The following is a 24,816-nucleotide window of genomic DNA, read 5'->3' as shown; positions in this document are numbered from 1 at the left end:
CAGTAGGGGGCAAAAAGGGGCCGCAACTCAATATCAATAAGGTCTACCTTTTTATCATGTGATCTCTCATCTTTGTCTCCTCCCAGGGGTTCTAGGTGACGGGGCGACTGAGGCGGAGGCAGAACCCACCCTGGCGGAGTACCCATGGTTCCACGGGACATTGTCACGCGTGCGTGCTGCCCAACTGGTGCTGGCGGGCGGAGCTAGGAGCCACGGGCTGTTTGTGATTCGCCAAAGCGAGACGCGCCCGGGAGAGTACGTCCTCACCTTTAACTTCCAGGGCAAAGCTAAGGTGAGCCAATCACAGAAAGGGAAACACCAAGGTCAGCCATTTGCAGACAGGGCAAGGTCAGCCAATCGCAGGCGATTTACCTATACCTTCTCCCCTTCACATGCACTGATCTTCAAACATAAGATGCCAACTGAAGGATTTGCTTTCAGGAAACAGGACAGGTTGCTGACAGACTATTGAGAATGTCCCTGTTTAGCCCAGACTTAAGTACTGGTGTGGATATTATGGGCATGCACACTGTATAGTGGGCTAGGCCAAATCCCAAATGGACCCCTACGCACTTGTGGAGATCTGAGAGGATTTGATTGGTATAAGCAATATGGTGTAACTTCTACCTGCTTCCCTCCTCTCTACTCCTCACTACTCCTCTCTATTCCTCACTCACCTCTCTACTCCTCTCTACTCCTCTCTACTCACCTCTCTACTCCTCTCTACTCACCTCTCTACTCCTCTCTACTCACCTCTCTACTCCTCTCTACTCCTCACTCACCTCTCTACTCCTCACTCACCTCTCTACTCCTCACTCACCTCTCTACTCCTCACTCACCTCTCTACTCCTCTCTACTCCTCACTCACCTCTCTACTCCTCACTCACCTCTCTACTCCTCACTCACCTCTCTACTCCTCACTCACCTCTCTACTCCTCTCTACTCACCTCTCTACTCACCTCTCTACTCCTCTCTACTCCTCACTCACCTCTACTCCTCTCTACTCACCTCTCTACTCACCTCTCTACTCCTCTCTACTCCTCACTCACCTCTCTACTCCTCTCTACTCCTCACTCACCTCTCTACTCCTCTCTACTCCTCACTCACCTCTACTCCTCTCTACTCACCTCTCTACTCACCTCTCTACTCCTCTCTACTCACCTCTCTACTCCTCTCTACACCTCTACTCCTCTCTACTCACCTCTCTACTCACCTCTCTACTCCTCTCTACTCACCTCTCTACTCCTCACTACTCACCTCTCTACTCCTCACTACTCCTCTCTACTCACCTCTCTACTCCTCACTACTCCTCTCTACTCACCTCTCTACTCACCTCTCTACTCACCTCTCTACACCTCTACTCCTCTCTACTCACCTCTCTACTCCTCTCTACTCACCTCTCTACTCCTCTCTACTCACCTCTCTACTCACCTCTCTACACCTCTACTCCTCTCTACTCACCTCTCTACTCACCTCTCTACTCACCTCTCTACTCCTCTCTACTCACCTCTCTACTCCTCTCTTACTCACCTCTCTACTCCTCTCTACTCCTCTCTACTCACCTCTCTACTCCTCACTACTCCTCTCTACTCACCTCTCTACTCCTCACTACTCCTCTCTACTCCTCACTACTCCTCTCTACTCACCTCTCTACTCCTCTCTATTCACCTCTCTACTCGTCTCTCACCTCTCTACTCCTCTCTCACCTCTCTACTCCTCTCTCACCTCTCTACTCCTCTCTACTCCTCACTCACCTCTCCCTTCCCCTCTCTCACCTCTCTACTCCTCACTCACCTCTCTACTCCTCTCTCACCTCTCTACCCCTCTCTCACCTCTCTACTCCTCTCTACTCCTCACTCACCTCTCCCTTGCCCTCGCTCACCTCTCTACTCCTCTCTACTCCTCACTCACCTCTCTACTCCTCTCTACTCCTCACTCACCTCTCCCTTCCCCTCGCTCACCTCTCTACTCCTCTCTACTCCTCACTCACCTCTCTACTCCTCTCTACTCCTCACTCACCTCTCTACTCCTCTCTACTCCTCTCTACTCCTCTCTACTCCTCACTCACCTCTCTACTCCTCTCTACTCCTCACTCACCTCTCTACTCCTCTCTACTCCTCTCTACTCCTCACTCACCTCTCTACTCCTCTCTACTCCTCTCTACTCCTCACTCACCTCTCTACTTCTCTCTACTCCTCTCTACTCCTCACTCACCTCTCCCTTCCCCTCTCTCACCTCTCTACTCCTCTCTACTCCTCACTCACCTCTCTACTCCTCTCTACTCCTCACTACTCCTCACTCACCTCTCCCTTCCCCTCTCTCACCTCTCTACTCCTCTCTACTCCTCACTCACCTCTCTACTCCTCTCTACTCCTCACTACTCCTCACTCACCTCTCCCTTCCCCTCTCTCACCTCTCTACTCCTCTCTACTCCTCACTCACCTCTCTACTCCTCTCTACTCCTCTCTACTCCTCACTACTCCTCACTCACCTCTCCCTTCCCCTCTCTCACCTCTCTACTCCTCTCTACTCCTCACTCACCTCTCTACTCCTCTCTACTCCTCACTACTCCTCACTCACCTCTCCCTTCCCCTCTCTCACCTCTCTACTCCTCTCTACTCCTCACTCACCTCTCTACTCCTCTCTACTCCTCTCTACTCCTCTCTACTCCTCACTCACCTCTCCCTTCCCCTCTCTCACCTCTCTACTCCTCTCTACTCCTCACTCACCTCTCTACTCCTCTCTACTCCTCTCTACTCCTCACTCACCTCTCCCTTCCCCTCTCTACTCCTCTCTACTCCTCTCTACTCCTCACTCACCTCTCTACTCCTCTCTACTCCTCACTCACCTCTCTACACCTCTCTACTCCTCTCTACTCCTCACTCACCTCTCCCTTCCCCTCTCTCACCTCTCTACTCCTCTCTACTCCTCTCTACTCCTCACTACTCCTCACTCACCTCTCCCTTCCCCTCTCTCACCTCTCTACTCCTCTCTACTCCTCACTCACCTCTCTACTCCTCTCTACTCCTCACTCACCTCTCCCTTCCCCTCTCTCACCTCTCTACTCCTCTCTACTCCTCTCTACTCCTCACTCACCTCTCTACTCCTCTCTACTCCTCTCTACTCCTCACTCACCTCTCTTCCCCTCTCTCACCTCTACTCCTCTTTACTCACCTCTCTACTCCTCTCTCACCTCACTACTCCTCTTTACTCACCTCTCTTCCCCTCTCTCACCTCTACTCCTCTTTACTCACCTCTCTACTCCTCTCTCACCTCACTACTCCTCTCTACTCACCTCTCTTCCCCTCTCTCACCTCACTACTCCTCTTTACTCACCTCTCTTCCCCTCTCTCACCTCACTACTCCTCTTTACTCACCTCTCTTCCCCTCTCTCACCTCTACTCCTCTTTACTCACCTCTCTTCCCCTCTCTCACCTCTACTCCTCTTTACTCACCTCTCTTCCCCTCTCTCACCTCTACTCCTCTTTACTCACCTCTCTTCCCCTCTCTCACCTCTACTCCTCTTTACTCACCTCTCTTCCCCTCTCTCACCTCACTACTCCTCTCTACTCACCTCTCTTCCCCTCTCTCACCTCACTACTCCTCTCTCACCTCACTACTCCTCCTCACTCACCTCTCTTCCCCTCTCTCACCTCTACTCCTCTCTCTATTCTTCCACTTCTTCTTATTTTTAACCTCTTATTTTCCCTCTCTCTCTTACATTAATGTACAGGAAGGAGTGTTATAAGTGGAACTTTATATTACTCACAATTCCCCCCCGCTCCCTTTCTCCTCCTCTCTCTTCCCCCCTCTCCCCCCTCTCTCTTCCCCCCTCTCCCCCCTCTCTCTCCTCTTCCCCCCAGCACCTGCGTCTGTCGGTGAATGGTAACGGTCAGTGTCATGTTCATCATCTGTGGTTCCACACTGTGTCAGATATGCTCAGGCACTTCCATGCCCACCCCATTCCTCTGGAGTCAGGGGGCTCCGCTGACATCACACTGCGTTCCTACGTACAAGTACAGGGTACCCCCACAGGTACGCCCAACACACACACCCCCACAGGTACGCCCAACACACACACACCCACAGGTACGCCCAACACACACACACACACCCCCACAGGTACGCCCAACACACACACACACCCCCACAGGTACGGCCAAACCACACACACACCCCCCCACAGGTACGCCCAACACACACACACACACACACACACCCCCACAGGTACGGCCAACACACACACACCACCCCACAGGTACGGCCAACACACACGCCCCCCCACAGGTACGGTCAAACCACACACACCCCCCCACAGGTACGGCCAAACCACACACACACCCCCACAGGTACGGCCAACACACACACAACCCCCAAAGGTACGGCCAACACACACACACACACAACCCCCAAAGGTATGGCCAACACACACACACAACCCCCAAAGGTACGGCCAACACACACACAACCCCCACAGGTACGGCCAACACACACACAACCCCCACAGGTACGGCCAACACACACACAACCCCCACAGGTACGGCCAACACACACACACAACCCCCACAGGTACGGCCAACACACACACACAACCCCACAGGTACGGCCAACACACACACACACACACACACACCCCCACAGGTACGGCCAACACACACACACCACCCCACAGGTACGGCCAACACACACGCCCCCCCACAGGTACGGTCAAACCACACACACCCCCCCACAGGTACGGCCAAACCACACACACACCCCCACAGGTACGGCCAACACACACACAACCCCCAAAGGTACGGCCAACACACACACACACACAACCCCCAAAGGTATGGCCAACACACACACACAACCCCCAAAGGTACGGCCAACACACACACAACCCCCAAAGGTACGGCCAACACACACACAACCCCCACAGGTACGGCCAACACACACACAACCCCCACAGGTACGGCCAACACACACACACAACCCCCACAGGTACGGCCAACACACACACACAACCCCCACAGGTACGGCCAAACCACACACACACCCCCACAGGTACGGCCAACACACACACACACACCCCCACAGGTACGGCCAACACACACACACACACACACACGCACACAGGTACACCACACACACACACACCTCTAAACATGAACAACAGGTTTATATACACTGCTCAAAAAAATAAAGGGAACACTTAATCAACACAATGTAACTCCAAGTCAATCACACTTCTGTGAAATCAAACTGTCCACTTAGGAAGCAACACTGATTGAAAATACATTTCACATGCTGTTGTGCAAATGGAATAGACAACAGGTGGAAATTATAGGCAATTAGCAAGACACCCCCAATAAAGGAGTGGTTCTGCAGGTTGTTACCACAGACCACTTCTCAGTTCCTATGCTTCCTGGCTGATGTTTTGGTCACTTTTGAATGCTGAGGGTGCTTTCACTCTAGTGGTAGCATGAGACGGAGTCTACAACCCACGCAAGTGGCTCAGGTAGTACAGCTCATCCAGGATGGCACATCAATGCGAGCTGTGGCAAGAAGATTTGCTGTGTCTGTCAGCGTAGTGTCCAGAGCATGGAGGCGCTACCAGGAGACAGGCCAGTACATCAGGAGACGTGGAGGAGGCCGTAGGAGGGCAACAACCCAGCAGCATGGGGTTGTGCTTACAGCCCAACGCCGTGCAGGACATTTGGCATTTGCCAGAGAACACCAAGATTGGCAAATTCGCCACTGGTGCCCTGTGCTCTTCACAGATGAAAGCAGGTTCACACTGAGCACATGTGACAGACGTGACAGTCTGGAGACGCCGTGGAGAACGTTCTGCTGCCTGCAACATCCTCCAGCATGACCGGTTTGGCGGTGGGTCAGTCATGGTGTGGGGGGGCCGCACAGCCCTCCATGTGCTCGCCAGAGGTAGCCTGACTGCCATTAGGTACCGAGATGAGATCCTCAGACCCCTTGTGAGACCATATGCTGGTGCGGTTGGCCCTGGGTTCCTCCTAATGCAAGACAATTCTAGACCTCATGTGGCTGGAGTGTGTCAGCAGTTCCTGCAAGAGGAAGGCATTGATGCTATGGACTGGCCCGCCCGTTCCCCAGACCTGAATCCAATTGAGCACATCTGGGACATCATGTCTCGCTCCATCCACCAACGCCACGTTGCACCACAGACTGTCCAAGAGTTGGCGGATGCTTTAGTCCAGGTCTGGGAGGAGATCCCTCAGGAGACCATCCGCCACCTCATCAGGAGCATGCCCAGGCATTGTAGGGAGGTCATACAGGCACGTGGAGGCCACACACACTACTGAGGCTCATTTTGACTTGTTTTAAGGACATTACATCAAAGTTGGATCAGCCTGTAGTGTGATTTTCACTTTAATTTAGAGTGTGACTCCAAATCCAGACCTCCATGGGTTGATAAATTTGATTTCCATTGATAATTCTTGTGTGATTTTGTTGTCAGCACATTCAACTATGTAAAGAAAAAAGTATTTAATAAGAATATTTCATTCATTCAGATCTAGGATGTTATTTTAGTGTTCCCTTTATTTTTTTGAGCAGAGTATATTGTAACGACCCTGGGTTTATAAGCGCGGAAATCGACTCTGCAGTTTGAGCTTTTACGGCACAGTGGATACCGCGCCAGACCTCGGGGTCGAGGGTTCGAGACCTGCTCCCTGCCTGACGTCTCGACCTGCTCCCTGCCTGACGTCTCGACCTGCTCCCTGCCTGACGTCTCGACCTGCTCCCTGCCTGACGTCTCGACCTGCTCCCTGCCTGACGTCTCGACCTGCTCCCTGCCTGACCTGCTCCCTGCCTCGACCTCTCGACCTGCTCCCTGCCTCGACCTGCTCCCTGTCTGACGTTTCGACCTGCTCCCTGCTCTTTCATTACAATATATATACTCTAAAGCTCTCTTAACTGGTCCAATGTTGAGAACGTCCTTCTAGAAACAGTTTGTCATTTATGATCAGTTTGGACAGCCCCTGGGTAGCTCTGTCTGACCCTTGTTATTAAAGAGGACAGTCTGACGTCTGGCTGGAAACAACAACATCGTTCGGTCCAGTGAATCGCTTGGGAAAAAGTCAGCAACCTTTCAGTGGGATGACCTCAGACTGATGTTTTCCTCAGTCTTAAAGGTTTTAACTAGATTTTTTAACCAGTGACCAGCCCCCCGCCCCAACCCCCACCGCACCCCACCCACTCGCCTGGCAGGGGATGAATGCCCTCCTGTGCATAGGGAGAGAGAGGGCGGTGATTATACAACAGGCCCAGCCTCAGGCCCCAACCCAACACTCACAAAGAGACCCTCTGTTTCCCCCGGGCGCACACACACAGTGAGTGGGTTGTTGGTCCAGCGTGTAAAAAGTGTAATTGATAGACGTTGCTCAGCCGTGTTTTCATCAGTGGCACTACTGTTGTTGTCCCACCAAGAGAGGTGACGGTATAGAAGGTCGTCAACACTTTAACTTGTGTTTTATGTTTGGCCTTTTTGATGGAAGATACTTTGATAAAACAAACTGTATCAGGCCTCTTAACACTGCTCTTTTCTTACAGACAGATATCCCGTCTCTCTCTACTGCTCTCACACAGATGTGACCGTGCCTCAGCTCCCAACCCCACCCAGGGACCAAGGCTGCTGGACTGACCCAACCCTTCACCTCCCTGGGTTCTCGCTGCCGGCAGGGCCCCCCTCCGACACCCCGATATCATCCAGCTCCTCATCCTCGCCCATCGCCTTTCCTTCCCACTCCCGTGGTGAGCCAGGCAGCGTAGGAGGAGGAGGCGAGGGGCTGGTTAGCAGGAGCAACAGCTCAGAACGTCTGTTAGATCCCTCTAGTGGTGCCTCGGAGGACTACCAAGAGACAGACGGAACACGCAGGGCCAGAGCTGTGGAGAACCAGTACTCCTTCTACTGAGACTGGGCGCAACCAAACCGGGAGCTGTCATTGGCTGAGACACAGGACGTACAGGGATTTGGACTAAATAGGTGAAATGTCATGGATGGCTGGGGAGTGTGGATGGACATGGATCACTCATTATCTTGTTTATTTGATTGTTTGTGTTCCAAGAGATGTCCTGTTTCTCCAATGTGTGTCTGTGTCCAGTTCACCGCTGGCTCTGTGGCCACACTCATTAGCTGACATTAAGGATATGAAAAAAACAGATGATTTAGTCTTGAGTGTGAGGAGAGAGAGAGGGAGGGATGAATGGAGACAGCGGGAGGGATGGGATGGATGAGGAGAGAGATGGATGGATGGATGGAGGAGGAGAGAGGGGGAGAGAGGGGGAGAGTGATGGATGGATGGAGGAGGAGAGAGAGGGATGACGGATGGATGGAGGAGAGAGGGATGGATGGATGGAGGGAGAAAGAGAGGGTTGGGATGAAGAGCGATGGGATGGAGGGAGAGAGATGGGATGGGTGTAGAGGGAGAGGGATGGATGGAGAGATGGGATGGATGGAGGGAGAGAGTGATGAGATGGATGGATGGATGGATGGATGGATGGATGGATGGATGGATGGATGGATGGATGGAGAGATGGAGAGATGGGATGGATGGATGAAGAAGGAGAGCGAGAGAGAGAGACAGGGATGGAGACACAGGGATGGATGGAGAGAGACAGGGATGGTGGAGCGAGATAGAGGAAGTGGCCCAGTGGAGGTTTTGATTCACTTCAATAGACCACTTCCTGTCTGCCCTACCCACAATTCCCTAGGAACAAAGCCTCTGTCACCGCCCTGCTAAGTAACCAGAGCTGAAGCTACCCTACCTAAATGGTTTTCCTCCCCAGTTCCTCTTGAGCATATCCCTAATGTTTGTGAAGCTGCTTCTCGTCTGTCCCGGATATCCTCACTGTCCCCAAGGGGAGTTACAAGTTCAACCCGCTTTCTTTTCCTATAGCTTTGCCAAAATGAATGGTAACATCAGTAATAGTAATGGGTGTGTTAGTGTTATTTGAGATGTTCTCAGTGTACAGGCAAAAGGTCCTAGTGCTTGTCAGTTACATAGCACTTTAGTCATATGATGTGATTATTGGCAGTGATGACCTCAGGTCAAGGTGATAAATTATGCAGGGTTGGGGTCATTTTGATTCTAGTCCATTCAGAAAGTTAACCAAATTCCAATTCCACATTGTCCTCTTGAAAAGCAATAAAGATAATTGGAATCTCAGTGTACTTCCTGAATTGACTGGAATTTCAATGGAATTGACCCCAACCCTGAAAACATGATCCACATCTCCACCTTCCGGAACACAGCTCAGCATTCCAGCTCACATCTCCACCTTCCGGAACACAGCTCAGCATTCCAGCTCACATCTCCACCTTCCGGAACACAGCTCAGCATTCCAGCTCACATCTCCACCTACCGGAACACAGCTCAGCATTCCAGCTCACATCTCCACCTTCCGGAACACAGCTCAGCATTCCAGCTCACATCTCCACCTTCCGGAACACAGCTCAGCATTCCAGCTCACATCTCCACCTACCGGAACACAGCTCAGCATTCCAGCTCACATCTCCACCTACCAGAACACAGCTCAGCATTCCAGCTCACATCCACCTACCAGAACACAGCTCAGCATTCCAGCTCACATCCACCTACCAGAACACAGCTCAGCATTCCAGCTCACATCTCCACCTACCAGAACACAGCTCAGCATTCCAGCTCACATCCACCTACCGGAACACAGCTCAGCATTCCAGCTCACATCTCCACCTACCAGAACACAGCTCAGCATTCCAGCTCACATCTCCACCTACCGGAACACAGCTCAGCATTCCAGCTCACATCTCCACCTACCAGAACACAGCTTAGCATTCCAGCTCACATATCAACATGGTGCAGCCGGTACCATTTTCACATCGAAGGCTGCTACTGTAATTCAGTCAAATTCAATGCATAATATTCAACATGTTTAGTTTCCACGGATCTATGGACGGTTGTTGATGGGGACAATCCAGAATATACTGTAAGGGGTATCTTCCATATAGACACAAAGGTGCTGTACGATGGCAAGCACCTCCAAGACAACTGTTTGAAAGCCATGCAATAGTGATATGATCAGCTATATCAGAGGATTGTTCTGGCTGACCTCTGGGTTTGACTAACCTCTTGTGATGTCCATCCCCAAGCCTGATGTGCTACAGTTGTTTCCTTAACCTGGTCCTATACCGCCCATTCGTGTGATGGTTTTCTGTCTGAGGTATCATATCATTTCCAGACACCTGAAGACTTGACTCATTTTAAAAATTGGTTTGGAACAATCTAAAGAACTAGTTGATTATGGAATTAGAATACAGGAAAACCAGCTGAAACAGGGGGACTTGGTGACCATAGTTTAGGGGACTTGGCAACCGTAGTTTAGGGGACTTGGCGACCGTAGTTTGGGAGACTTGGCGACCGTAGTTTGGGAGACTTGGCGACCGTAGTTTGGGTTTAGGGGACTTGGCGACCGTAGTTTAGGGGACTTGGCGACCGTAGTTTGGGAGACTTGGCGACCGTAGTTTGGGAGACTTGGCGACCGTAGATTGGGGGACTTGGCGACCATAGTTTAGGGGACTTGGCGACCGTAGTTTGGGTTTAGGGGACTTGGCGACCGTAGTTTAGGGGACTTGGCGACCGTAGTTTGGGGGACTTGACGACCGTAGTTTAGGGGACTTGGCGACCGTAGATTGGGGGATTTTGGCGAATTTAGATTGGGGGACTTGGCGACCGTAGATTGGGGGACTTGGCGACCGTAGATTGGGGGACTTGGCGACCGTAGATTGGGGGACTTGGCGACCGTAGATTGGGGGACTTGGCGACCGTAGATTGGGGGACTTGGCGACCGTAGATTGGGGGACTTGGCGACCGTAGTTTGGGGGACTTGGCGACCGTAGTTTGGGGGACTTGGCGACCGTAGATTGGGGGACTTGGCGACCGTAGATTGGGGGACTTGGCGACCGTAGTTTGGGGGACTTGGCGACCGTAGTTTGGGGGACTTGACGACCGTAGTTTGGGGGACTTGACGACCGTAGTTTGGGGGACTTGGCGACCGTAGTTTGGGGGACTTGGCGACCGTAGTTTGGGGGACTTGGCGACCGTAGTTTGGGGGACTTAGTGCCACATCCTGGCACTGCTGCATGATGAAGTCTAGGGGCAGGGGCCTACGGGAAGGACTTAGGACTGTACAGTAGTTCCTAGATGGTCATGCTAGGACAGAATCGGCAACAGGTTTGTATTAAAACAGCATTTTGTAATTAGTCCTGTCTAGCATAGGGCAATGTTCGTTGTCACCATAATGGCCATATCAGACTGACAGGAGGAGGGATGAGGGGAGGGGAAGGGCAGTTCATGGTAAATGTGCCAATTAAAATTGTATTTTTTTTTTAAAGAGTATTTATTCCTCAGCTGTTGTAAATTACATTTTCCTACCGAGTCTTATTGATGGCATTCTTCATTGTTCTCAGTGCAACCAGTGAGTCACAGCAGACTTGGTCACATATCAGAGGCTAGTCACGGACCGGTGTCCTCTTCATTTCACTTAACATGTAGTGTTGATTTATGTTGTCTGGCTGAGTTTAAGAGTCTGTGCAATTTTGTACTGAGTGATGTACTTGACATAACTTTATATTTCTGTGAATAAAACTTGAGCAAACTGTTATTATGAACATCATGTCTTCTGTTTCTAAGCCACCCACAAGACATTTGATCAAGCACCAACCCCGATCACAACATATTGAATTGAACACTGCTCAGCACTTCATGAGAATAGGTTTGGTTTTACTGATGGACAACAGAGATCTCTAGTGGACAAAAGCTGTTCTTGCTGACTAGTCTCCTAGGTAGACAGGTTGCAGAGACTCCTGCACCACTGCAGAGGCAGAGACTCCTGCACCACTGCAGAGACTCCTGCACCACTGCAGAGACTCCTGCACCACTGCAGAGGCAGAGACTCCTGCACCACTGCAGAGGCAGAGACTCCTGCACCACTGCAGAGGCAGAGACTCCTGCACTACTGCAGAGACTCCTGCACCACTGCAGAGGCAGAGACTCCTGCACTACTGCAGAGGCAGAGACTCCTGCACTACTGCAGAGACTCCTGCACCACTGCAGAGGCAGAGACTCCTGCACTACTGCAGAGACTCCTGCACCACTGCAGAGGCTCCTGCACCACTGCAGAGGCAGAGACTCCTGCACCACTGCAGAGGCTCCTGCACCACTGCAGAGGCAGAGACTCCTGCACCACTGCAGAGGCAGAGACTCCTGCACCACTGCAGAGGCTCCTGCACCACTGCAGAGGCTCCTGCACCACTGCAGAGGCAGAGACTCCTGCACCACTGCAGAGGCTCCTGCACCACTGCAGAAGCAGAGATTCCTGCATTTGGAAAGTATTCAGACCCATTGATTTTTTTAAAACATTTTCTTAAGTTATTATTATTATTATTTTTATCCCTCAATCTAGTCGTGGCCAAAAGTTTTGAGAATGACAAATATTAATTTTCTAAGTCTGCTGCTTCAGTGTCTTTAGATATTTTTTGTCAGATGTTACTATGGAATACTGAAGTATAATTACAAGCATTTCATAAGTGTCAAAGGCTTTTATTGACAATTACATGAAGTTGATGCAAAGAGTCAATATTTGCAGTGATGACCCTTATTTTTCAAGACCTCTGCAATCCGCCCTGGCATGCTGTCAATTAACTTCTGGGCCACATCCTGACTGATGGCAGCCCATTCTTGCATAATCAATGCTTGGAGTTTGTCAGAATTTGTGGGTTTTTGTTTGTCCACCCACCTCATTGAGGATTGACCACAAGTTCTCAATGGAATTAAGGTCTGGGGAGTTTCCTGGCCATGGACCCAAAATATCGATGTTTTTTTTTCCCGAGGCACTTAGTTATCACTTTTGCCTTGTGGCAAGGTGCTCCATCATGCTGGAAAAGGCATTGTTCACCAAACTGTTCCTGGATGGTTGGGAGAAGTTGCTCTCAGAGGATGCGTTGGTACCATTCTTTATTCATAGCTGTGTTCTTAGGCAAAATTGTGAGTGAGCCCACTCCCTTAGCTGAGAATCAACCCCACACATGAATGGTCTCAGGATGCTTTACTGTTGGCATGACACAGGACTGATGGTGGCGCTCACTTTGTCTTCTCTGGACAAGCTTTTTTCCGGATGCCCCAAACAATCGGCAAGGGGATTCATCAGAGAAAATGACTTTACCCCAGTCCCCTGTACCTTTTGCAGAATATCAGTTTGTCCCTGATGTTTTTCCTGGAGAGAAGTGGCTTCTTTGCTGCCCTTCTTGACACCAGGCCATCCTCCAAAAGTCTTTGCCTCACTGTGCGTGCAGATGCACTCACACCTGCCTGCTGCCATTCCCGAGCAAACTCTGTACTGGTGGTGCCCCGATCCTGCAGCTGAATCAACTTTAGGAGACGGTCCTGGCGCTTACTGGACTTTCTTGGGCGCCCTGAAGCCTTCTTCACAACAATTGAACCGCTCTCCTTGAAGTTCTTGACGATCCAATAAATGGTTGATTTAGGTGCAATCTTACTGGCAGCAATATCCTTGCCTGTGAAGCCCTTTTAGTGCAAAGCAATGATGACGGCACGTGTTTCCTTGCAGGTAACCATGGTTGACAGAGGAAGAACAATGATTCCAAGCACCACCCTCCCTTTGAAGCTTCCAGTCTGTTATTCGAACTCAATCGGCATGACACAGTGACCTCCAGCCTTGTCCTCGTCAACACTCACACCTGTGTTGACGAGAGAATCACTGACATGTCAGCTGATCCTTTTGTGGCAGGGCTGAAATGCAGTGGAAATGTTTTTGGGGGATTCAGTTCATTTGCATGGCAAAGAGGGACTTTGCAATTAATTGCAATTCATCTGATCAATCTTTATAACATTCTGGAGTATATGCAAATTGCCATCATACAAAACTGAGACAGCAGATTTTGTGAAAATTAATATTTGTGTCATTCTCAACTTTTGGCCACGGCTGTACAAAAGCGAAAGCAGGTTTTTAGAAATGTTTGCAAATGTGTATATGTATATATATATATGTATATGTATATATATATATATATATATATATATTAATATAAAAACACCTTATTTACATAAGTATTCAGACCCTTTACTATGAGACTCAAAATTAAGCTCAGGTGCATCCTGTTACCATTGATCATCCTTGATGTTTCTACAAGTTGATTGGAGTCAACATGTGGTAAATTCAATTGATTGGACATGATTGGGAAAGGCACACAGCTGTCTATATAAGGTCCCACAGTTGACAGTGCATGTCAGAGCAAAAACAAAGACGGGATTGTGTCAAGCCATAGATCTGGGGAAGGGTACCAAAACATTTATGCAGGTCCCCAACAACACAGTGGCCCCCATCATTCTTAAATAGAAGACATTTGGAACCACCAAGACTCTTCCTAGAGATGGCTGCATGGCCAAACTGAGCAATCGGGGGAGAAGGGCCTTGGTCAGGGAGGTGACCAAGAATCTGATGGTCATTCTAACAAAGCTCCAGAGTTCCTCTGTGGAGATGAGAGAACCTTCCAGAAGGATAACCATCTCTGCAGCACTCCACCAATGAGGCCTTTATGGTAGAGGGGTCAGATTATTGTTATTTTTTTGTACCTTTATTTAAGTCAGTTAAGAACAAATTCTTATTTTCAATGACGGCCTAGTGGGTTAACTGCCTGTTCAGGGGCAGAACGACAGATTGTCAGCTCGGGGGTTTGAACTTGCAACCTTCCGGTTACTAGTCCAACGCTCTAACCACTAGGCTACCCTGCCGCCGATGGAAGCCACTGCTCAGTAAAAAGCACGACAGCCCACTTGGAGTTTGCTAAAAGGCACCTAACAACTCTTCTGACCATGAGAAAAAAGAAAAGTCAAGTAATCGCTGTAATCGCTGCCAAACATATTTCAACAAAGTATTGAGTAAAGGGTCTAATACTTATGTAAATGTGATATTTCTGTTTTTTTTGCAACCAGGTTTTTTCTAAAAACCTGTGTTTGCTTTATGGGGTATTGTGATGTCATTATGGGGTATTGTGATGTCATTATGGGGTATTGTGATGTCATTATGGGGTATTGTGTGTAGATTGATGAGTGGAAAAAGTCATCCATTTTAGAATAAGGCTGTAACGTTACAAAATGTGGAAAAAATTCAAGGGGTCTGAATACTTTGCAAAGGTGCTGTATATCCTACAAAGAGACCACCAGTGTCATGTATTAGGCATATGCTTGTATAATTGTGTGTTAATATGCATGAATTTTTAACAAATAGGTCTACTTAAATAGTGTCACGTTGGTAAATTAGGGGCAAGGGCCTGTTAGCCATAAAAACATCTCACTGTAGGACTGCTGATTTAAAATCAGTTTAGCTTTTAACATCATAAATGAACAACATCCATATGACATTGAATGCTTTGTGGATACGGGCCCATAGACTACAATATAGTTGTCTCGGGCAGTAAAGCAGGAAGCATAATTAAGTAGCAGCTCTGAAGAATTAACAGGCAGAGTCACAAAGAAAAATACATTTTCAGACTGGCCAATAAAAAATTAAAGATTAAGAACACAGACACTGGACAGAGGAACTCTGCCTAGAAGGCCAGCATCCCGGAGTCGCCTCTTCACTGTTGATGTTGAGACTGGTGTTTTGCGGGTACTATTTAACGAAGCTGCCAGTTGAAGACCTGTGAGGCGTCTGTTTCTCAAACTTAGACACTAATGTACTTGTCCTCTTGCTCAGTTGTGCACCGGGGCCTCCCACTCTTTCTATTCTGGTTAGAGCCAATTTGCTCTGTTCTGTGAAGGGAGTAGTACACAGCGTTGTACGAGATCTTCAGTTTCTTGGCAATTTCTCAAATGGAATAGCCTTCATTTCTCAGAACAAGAATAGCTTCCTGCTAAATAGACTGACGAGTTTCAGTAGAAAGTCTTTGTTTCTGGCCATTTTGAGCCTGTAATCAAACCCACAAATGCTGATGCTCCAGATACTCAACTAGTCTAAAGAAGACCAGTTTTATTGCTTCTTTAATTAGCACAACAGTTTTCAGCTGTGCTAACATAATTGCAACATTGTTTTCTAATGATCAATTAGCCTTTTAAAATGATAAACTTGGATTAGTTAACACAACGTGCCATTGGAACACAAGAGTGATGGATGCTGATCATGGACCTATGTACATATTCCATTGAAAGATCAGCAGTTTCCAGCTACAATAGTCATCCACAACATTAACAATGTCTACACTGTATTTCTTTAGGTCGGGCAAAATCACAACATCTAGTGGAAAGCCTTCCCAGAAGAGTGGAGGCTGTTACAGCAGCAAGTGGGGACCAACTCCATATTAATGCCCATGACTTTGGAATGAGATGTTCAACGAGTAGGTGTCCACATACTTTTGGTCATGTAGTGCATCATGGGTATATTGTGACTGACTGATCTACAAATAATATCAAGTAGTTATTTATAATGCAAGGTGATTTGTAGATCAGTCAGTCTAGACCTTAAAATCGTCTGCAATGTTAAACACCCCCATTATCAAACTCTGACTGAACCCATAGAACCAGTTATGAGGTCGTCATCTGAGAACTCTAAAAGTAATAATTTACTCTTATGCTATCTTTTACTTAATATATTATCTTATGTTGTCTATAACTGTTCTGTACTCTTGTCATGTTTTGTGTGGACCCCAGGAACAGTAGCTGCTACATTTGCTGTAGCTAATAGGGATCCTAATAAATGAAAACATCTCTGTATAAACAATTCATTGTGGTTTGATTGAGTTTTTAAGAATACCTTGACCATGTATGTGTGGCTATAATCAATTGTGTAGGAACGAAGTAGGCTAAACGCCTGGTATCAATTCTGATAATGACACTATGGAGAGAAGGGCCCATTAACGACATCAGTATCTGGTGTTCTTCTTAAATGTCAGTGGTTTGCTGTGAGAAGGACCCGTGGAGAGGGAAACCACCAGTCCAAAAACAAAGCCTCAACAGGCAGGGACAGGTTGGTTAAGATCTATTTCAGGACCTGGTGATAGTGAAGAAGACCCCTGACCCCTCATGGCCAGCAGCACCCCTATAATCAGGACCCGGTGATAGTGAAGAAGACCCCTGACCCCTCATGGCCAGCAGCACCCATACAATCAGGACCCGGTGATAGTGAAGATGACCCCTGACCCCTCATGGCCAGCAGCACCCATACAATCAGGACCCGGTGATAGTGAAGATGACCCCTGACCACTCATGGCCAGCAGCACCCATACAATCAGGACCCGGCGATAGTGAAGAAGACCCCTGACCACTCATGGCCAGCAGCACCCATACAACCAGGACCCGGTGATAGTGAAGATGACCCCTGACGGCCAGCAGCACCCATACAATCAGGACCCGGTGATAGTGAAGATGACCCCTGACGGCCAGCAGCACCCATACAATCAGGACCCGGTGATAGTGAAGATGACCCCTGACGGCCAGCAGCACCCCTATAATCAGGACCCGGTGATAGTGAAGATGACCCCTGACGGCCAGCAGCACCCCTATAATCAGGACCCGGTGATAGTGAAGATGACCCCTGACCCCTCATGGCCAGCAGCACCCATACAATCAGGACCCGGTGATAGTGAAGATGACCCTTGACCACTCATGGCCAGCAGCACCCATACAATCAGGACCCGGCGATAGTGAAGAAGACCCCTGACCACTCATGGCCAGCAGCACCCATACAATCAGGACCCGGTGATAGTGAAGATGACCCCTGACGGCCAGCAGCACCCCTATAATCAGGACCTGGTGATAGTGAAGATGACCCCTGACGGCCAGCAGCACCCATACAATCAGGACCCGGTGATAGTGAAGATGACCCCTGACGGCCAGCAGCACCCCTACAATCAGGACCCGGTGATAGTGAAGATGACCCCTGACGGCCAGCAGCACCCCTATAATCAGGACCCGGTGATAGTGAAGAAGACCCCTCATGGCCAGCAGCACCCATTCAATCAGGACCCGGTGATAGTGAAGATGACCCCTGACCCCTCATGGCCAGCAGCACCCATACAATCAGGAACCGGTGATAGTGAAGATGACCCCTGACCCCTCATGGCCAGCAGCACTCATACAATCAGGACCCGTGATAGTGAAGATGACCCCTGACGGCCAGCAGCACCCCTATAATCAGGACCCGGTGATAGTGAAGAAGACCCCTGACGGCCAGCAGCACCCATACAATCAGGACCTGGTGATAGTGAAGAAGACCCCTCATGGCCAGCAACACCCATACAATCAGGACCCGGCGATAGTGAAGATGACCCCTGACCACTCATGGCCAGCAGCACCCATACAATCAGGACCCGGTGATAGTGAAGATGACCCCTGACCCCTCATGGCCAGCAGCACCCATACAATCAGGACCCGGTGATAGTGAAGATGACCCCTGACCCCTCATGGCCAGCAGCACTCATACAATCAGGACCCGGTGATAGTGAAGATGACCCCTGACGGCCAGCAGCACCCCTATAATCAGGACCCGGTGATAGTGAAGAAGACCCCTGACGGCCAGCAGCACCCATACAATCAGGACCTGGTGATAGTGAAGAAGACCCCTCATGGCCAGCAACACCCATTCAATCAGGACCCGGCGATAGTGAAGATGACCCCTGACCACTCATGGCCAGCAGCACCCATACAATCAGGACCCGGTGATAGTGAAGATGACCCCTGACCCCTCATGGCCAGCAGCACCCATACAATCAGGACCCGGTGATAGTGAAGATGACCCCTGACCCCTCATGGCCAGCAGCACCCATACAATCAGGACCCGGTGATAGTGAAGATGACCCCTGACCCCTCATGGCCAGCAGCACCCATACAATCAGGACCCGGTGATAGTGAAGATGACCCCTGACCACTCATGGCCAGCAGCACCCATACAATCAGGACCCGGCGATAGTGAAGAAGACCCCTGACCACTCATGGCCAGCAGCACCCATACAATCAGGACCCGGTGATAGTGAAGAAGACCCCTGACCACTCATGGCCAGCAGCACCCATACAATCAGGACCCGGTGATAGTGAAGATGACCCCTGACCACTCATGGCCAGCAGCACCCATACAATCAGGACCCGGCGATAGTGAAGAAGACCCCTGACCACTCATGGCCAGCAGCACCCATACAATCAGGACCCGGTGATAGTGAAGATGACCCCTGACGGCCAGCAGCACCCGTATAATCAGGACCCGGTGATAGTGAAGATGACCCCTGACCCCTCATGGCCAGCAGCACCCCTATAATCAGGACCCGGTGATAGTGAAGAAGACCCCTGACCCCTCATGGCCAGCAGCACCCATACAATCAGGACCCGGTGATAGTGAAGATGACCCCTGACCCCTCATGGCCAGCAGCACCCATACAATCAGGACCCGGTGATAGTGAAGATGACCCCTGACCACTCATGGCCAGCAGCACCCATACAATCAGGACCCGGCGATAGTGAAGAAGACCCCTGACCACTCATGGCCAGCAGCACCCATACAACCAGGACCCGGTGATAGTGAAGATGACCCCTGACGGCCAGCAGCACCCATACAATCAGGACCCGGTGATAGTGAAGATGACCCCTGACGGCCAGCAGCACCCATACACTCAGGACCCGGTGATAGTGAAGATGACCCCTGACGGCCAGCAGCACCCCTATAATCAGGACCCGGTGATAGTGAAGATGACCCCTGACGGCCAGCAGCACCCCTATAATCAGGACCCGGTGATAGTGAAGATGACCCCTGACCCCTCATGGCCAGCAGCACCCATACAATCAGGACCCGGTGATAGTGAAGATGACCCCTGACCACTCATGGCCAGCAGCACCCATACAATCAGGACCCGGCGATAGTGAAGAAGACCCCTGACCACTCATGGCCAGCAGCACCCATACAATCAGGACCCGGTGATAGTGAAGATGACCCCTGACGGCCAGCAGCACCCCTATAATCAGGACCTGGTGATAGTGAAGATGACCCCTGACGGCCAGCAGCACCCATACAATCAGGACCCGGTGATAGTGAAGATGACCCCTGACGGCCAGCAGCACCCCTACAATCAGGACCCGGTGATAGTGAAGATGACCCCTGACGGCCAGCAGCACCCCTATAATCAGGACCCGGTGATAGTGAAGAAGACCCCTCATGGCCAGCAGCACCCATTCAATCAGGACCCGGTGATAGTGAAGATGACCCCTGACCCCTCATGGCCAGCAGCACCCATACAATCAGGAACCGGTGATAGTGAAGATGACCCCTGACCCCTCATGGCCAGCAGCACTCATACAATCAGGACCCGTGATAGTGAAGATGACCCCTGACGGCCAGCAGCACCCCTATAATCAGGACCCGGTGATAGTGAAGAAGACCCCTGACGGCCAGCAGCACCCATACAATCAGGACCTGGTGATAGTGAAGAAGACCCCTCATGGCCAGCAACACCCATACAATCAGGACCCGGCGATAGTGAAGATGACCCCTGACCACTCATGGCCAGCAGCACCCATACAATCAGGACCCGGTGATAGTGAAGATGACCCCTGACCCCTCATGGCCAGCAGCACCCATACAATCAGGACCCGGTGATAGTGAAGATGACCCCTGACCCCTCATGGCCAGCAGCACTCATACAATCAGGACCCGGTGATAGTGAAGATGACCCCTGACGGCCAGCAGCACCCCTATAATCAGGACCCGGTGATAGTGAAGAAGACCCCTGACGGCCAGCAGCACCCATACAATCAGGACCTGGTGATAGTGAAGAAGACCCCTCATGGCCAGCAACACCCATTCAATCAGGACCCGGCGATAGTGAAGATGACCCCTGACCACTCATGGCCAGCAGCACCCATACAATCAGGACCCGGTGATAGTGAAGATGACCCCTGACCCCTCATGGCCAGCAGCACCCATACAATCAGGACCCGGTGATAGTGAAGATGACCCCTGACCCCTCATGGCCAGCAGCACCCATACAATCAGGACCCGGTGATAGTGAAGATGACCCCTGACCCCTCATGGCCAGCAGCACCCATACAATCAGGACCCGGTGATAGTGAAGATGACCCCTGACCACTCATGGCCAGCAGCACCCATACAATCAGGACCCGGCGATAGTGAAGAAGACCCCTGACCACTCATGGCCAGCAGCACCCATACAATCAGGACCCGGTGATAGTGAAGAAGACCCCTGACCACTCATGGCCAGCAGCACCCATACAATCAGGACCCGGTGATAGTGAAGATGACCCCTGACCACTCATGGCCAGCAGCACCCATACAATCAGGACCCGGCGATAGTGAAGAAGACCCCTGACCACTCATGGCCAGCAGCACCCATACAATCAGGACCCGGTGATAGTGAAGATGACCCCTGACGGCCAGCAGCACCCGTATAATCAGGACCCGGTGATAGTGAAGATGACCCCTGACCACTCATGGCCAGCAGCACCCATACAATCAGGACCCGGCGATAGTGAAGATGACCCCTGACCACTCATGGCCAGCAGCACCCATACAATCAGGACCCGGTGATAGTGAAGATGACCCCTGACCCCTCATGGCCAGCAGCACCCATACAATCAGGACCCGGTGATAGTGAAGATGACCCCTGACCACTCATGGCCAGCAGCACCCATACAATCAGGACCCGGTGATAGTGAAGAAGACCCCTGACCACTCATGGCCAGCAGCACCCCTACAGTAATCTCCAACATCTTCCCCAGCTTCCACTGCTTATAATCGTGCTGCTGTATCTGCTGGTACTGGGCCCTTCTGGCCCTCAGCTCCTTCTCCCTCTGCAGCTGCTCTCCATAGTGAGCTGAGGTGACCCAAAGGTTTCAGGGTGAAAGGTGGCCATGACAACACCTCTGCTATTCCAACAAGTCATCCTGTGTACTGTTATTACTAGTTTACCCTGGGACATAGGCTGTACACTGGGCAGAACAGTTGCTCATTTGATGGAGGGTTGAGCATCAATGTCTAATAAAAGTAAATCACAAATTGAACAAACTTGAGGTAATGTCCCATAACTCAGTCTGTTCTCATGTTTTAGGCTAAAAAGTATTTGAGCTCTGTGCTCTTAACTCCATTCATTCAAGGGCATTATATCTTTGCGGTTTTCATTTTCAGGTTCCCAGGAACTTGCCAGAATGTCCATTGTTGACACCTGCTGACATTTGTAAATCCGCTGTGCGGTTACCTTGCCTCTACAGGTTCTGGCTCCAATTATAGAACCTGCTGCTATTGACATCGTTCTGTTTTCTTGACCTTTGGCGCAGCGGAGGGAATGAGTCGGTGCGTTTCTGATAGTTGAAAATCTGTACGCTTCGCTCCCCAATCTCCGGCTGACCTCCATTCTCAGGTAGCAGCAGGTACAGCGACCATGGAGAAAATACAGGGGTGGTATCCGGTAAAATGTATAGCAGACACATGAGAGTCGATGGAAATGTTAAGTGGTCACAAAAACGTATTCTGACATCCAATTATATAAGAGAAATTGAGGCTTGAACGTTATCAAATGTCACCTCTTCCTCTCGGGTATTATGTAAAGAGTTTGCGATAGTCTGTGCAACTGAATTTTTCGTATGATTTAAAATTGGGTTTATATATGCATTTAATTCAAGTTTTAGTTGTTGAAGTCGTTTCTGAAAGTATTTTTAAATTTTAAACTGTGGCTGCCTCCTTAAATCACTGTTTGGCGCAGACATTCTACGTCATACGGACATGTCGAGCCCCAGCTCCATCCAGACATCAGAACAACTTATTTTGGTTTCAATGGATCGCTGTTGGATAACTTGTATTAAACCAAAGAAGAAGAAAAAACATGGCCTAAAGTTGTCGAAAACCAGAGCATATTGCCCCGCTTAAAAATGGTTAGTATGACATGTTCACACTGGTTTTAAAGACAGTAATGAGAGCTAGCTAGCGCCCTGTTAGCCGCTAACGGTAGGAAGACTTAACGTTTGCTAAGTTTGTTCTCTAGTGATCTGCTCTCAAATACCTACATACCAAGTGACTGGTCATTTATTTAGTTCATTATGTGCACTACATTTGGGGTTTTAGGCTGGGTTTATGTATAGCTAGCTAAACACTCTACTGATGTACAATGGACTTTATACATTTGATCGATACAGCACTTAACTTATTCTGTTTTGATTTCTACTCATTATGCAGTTCTACAACGAAGAGGAGGCCAAGAAATATTTTCAAAAGTGAGTCCAGAGTTTGACAATGACCTCTTATGTGCATGTGAATCACTGTTTTGAATACAAGTCGTTGCATTTAACATTTACATACTGATCAGAGGCTGTCCTTGATAGAATTGTTTTTAACCTTTATTTAACTAGGAAAGTCAGTTAAGAACATATTCTTATTTTCAATGACGGCCTAGGAACAGTGGGTTAACTGCCTTGCAACCTTCCGGTTACTAGTCCAACGCTCTAACCACTAGGCTACCCTATCGCCCCATAGAAGCTATCAGAATCTGTTTGAGACATAGTAGAATGTAATATGATTAAAGGTAACCAACAGTTAATCAACAGTTCAAGAATTTCCTCATTGATTTCCAGTTCTCGGGCAATTGAGATCCAGGGCCAGATGTCCTAGAGGGCTGTGGAGCTGCTGAACCTGCCTGAGGACCAGCCCTGTATCCTGCTAGATGGGCATGATGTCCTAGAGGGCTGTGGAGCTGCTGAACCTGCCTGAGGACCAGCCCTGTATCCTGCTAGATGGGCATGATGTCCTAGAGGGCTGTGGAGCTGCTGAACCTGCCTGAGGACCAGCCCTGTATCCTGCTAGATGTGGGGTAGGTGTACCGGCCAGGGGACGTCTGAGGGCTCTCATTAATGTAATAGGTCTGGGTAGGAGAACAAGACATTAAAGCTACTTCAGACTGAGTGTGTGTATATAACTTGTCCCATCCGCGTGTGACTCGGGGCTAAGTGGGGTCTGCCAGGTGGACACGACTTTTAAAATCCTAACATCGCTGAGCCCATCACATTTAAACGACTGTGGCACACTACAAGATTCTTCACTTGGTTACCGATCTGTCTCACAAAAGAAGAAGAAAAAATAGGATGTGACTAGATTGTTAACGTATCTAGAATGAGATGTGACTAGATTGTTAACGTATCTAGAATGAGATGTGACTAGATTGTTAACGTATCTAGAATGAGATGTGACTAGATTGTTAACGTATCTAGAATGAGATGTGATTAGATTGTTAACGTATCTAGAATGAGATGTGACTAGATTGTTAACGTATCTAGAATGAGATGTGATTAGATTGTTAACGTATCTAGAATGAGATGTGATTAGATTGTTAACGTATCTAGAATGAGATGTGATTAGATTGTTAACGTATCTAGAATGAGATGTGATTAGATTGTTAACGTATCTAGAATGAGATGTAATTAGATTGTTAACGTATCTAGAATGAGATGTGACTAGATTGTTAACGTATCTAGAATGAGATGTGACTAGATTGTTAACGAATCTAGAATGAGATGTGATTAGATTGTTAACGTATCTAGAATGAGATGTGACTAGATTGTTAACGTATTAGATTGTTAACGTATCTAGAATGAGATGTGACTAGATTGTTAACGTATCCAGAATGAGATGTGAGATGTAACATTTTGTGTACAAAGCTTGTTAGAGATGTAATGATTTGACCCTTTGGCAAATACAAATGCACACTAGCAGTAAGCATCGCTCCCCAGTTAAAGTGCGTAATGATAGCTTCTATGGTGG

At 49.4% G+C, this 24,816-nt stretch overlaps 1 protein-coding gene across 4 annotated transcripts in view; it reads left to right on the top strand.

Moving 5' to 3' along the window:
• Positions 1–8,146, top strand: part of LOC139397476 (SH2B adapter protein 2-like) — a 40,562-nt gene extending 32,416 nt beyond the window's left edge. For 2 of the 4 annotated variants that reach the window (XM_071144179.1, XM_071144178.1), the window contains exons 7-9: positions 87–292; positions 3,864–4,035; positions 7,567–8,146. In XM_071144179.1, coding sequence (XP_071000280.1) covers positions 87–292; positions 3,864–4,035; positions 7,567–7,928 — 740 coding nt within the window. In that variant the 3' untranslated portion in view covers positions 7,929–8,146. Of the gene's footprint in view, positions 1–86; positions 293–3,863; positions 4,063–7,566 lie in introns of all 4 variants that reach the window. The other 2 variants (XM_071144177.1, XM_071144176.1) reach the window with 1 other exon arrangement.
• The last annotated feature ends 16,670 nt before the right edge of the window (positions 8,147–24,816 follow it).

This window comes from Oncorhynchus clarkii, unplaced genomic scaffold, assembly GCF_045791955.1.
Source record: "Oncorhynchus clarkii lewisi isolate Uvic-CL-2024 unplaced genomic scaffold, UVic_Ocla_1.0 unplaced_contig_13258_pilon_pilon, whole genome shotgun sequence".
Lineage (NCBI taxonomy): Eukaryota > Metazoa > Chordata > Actinopteri > Salmoniformes > Salmonidae > Oncorhynchus > Oncorhynchus clarkii.
The sequence above is the reverse complement of the archived record's forward strand: the minus strand, read 5'-3'. Positions and strand labels throughout refer to the sequence as shown.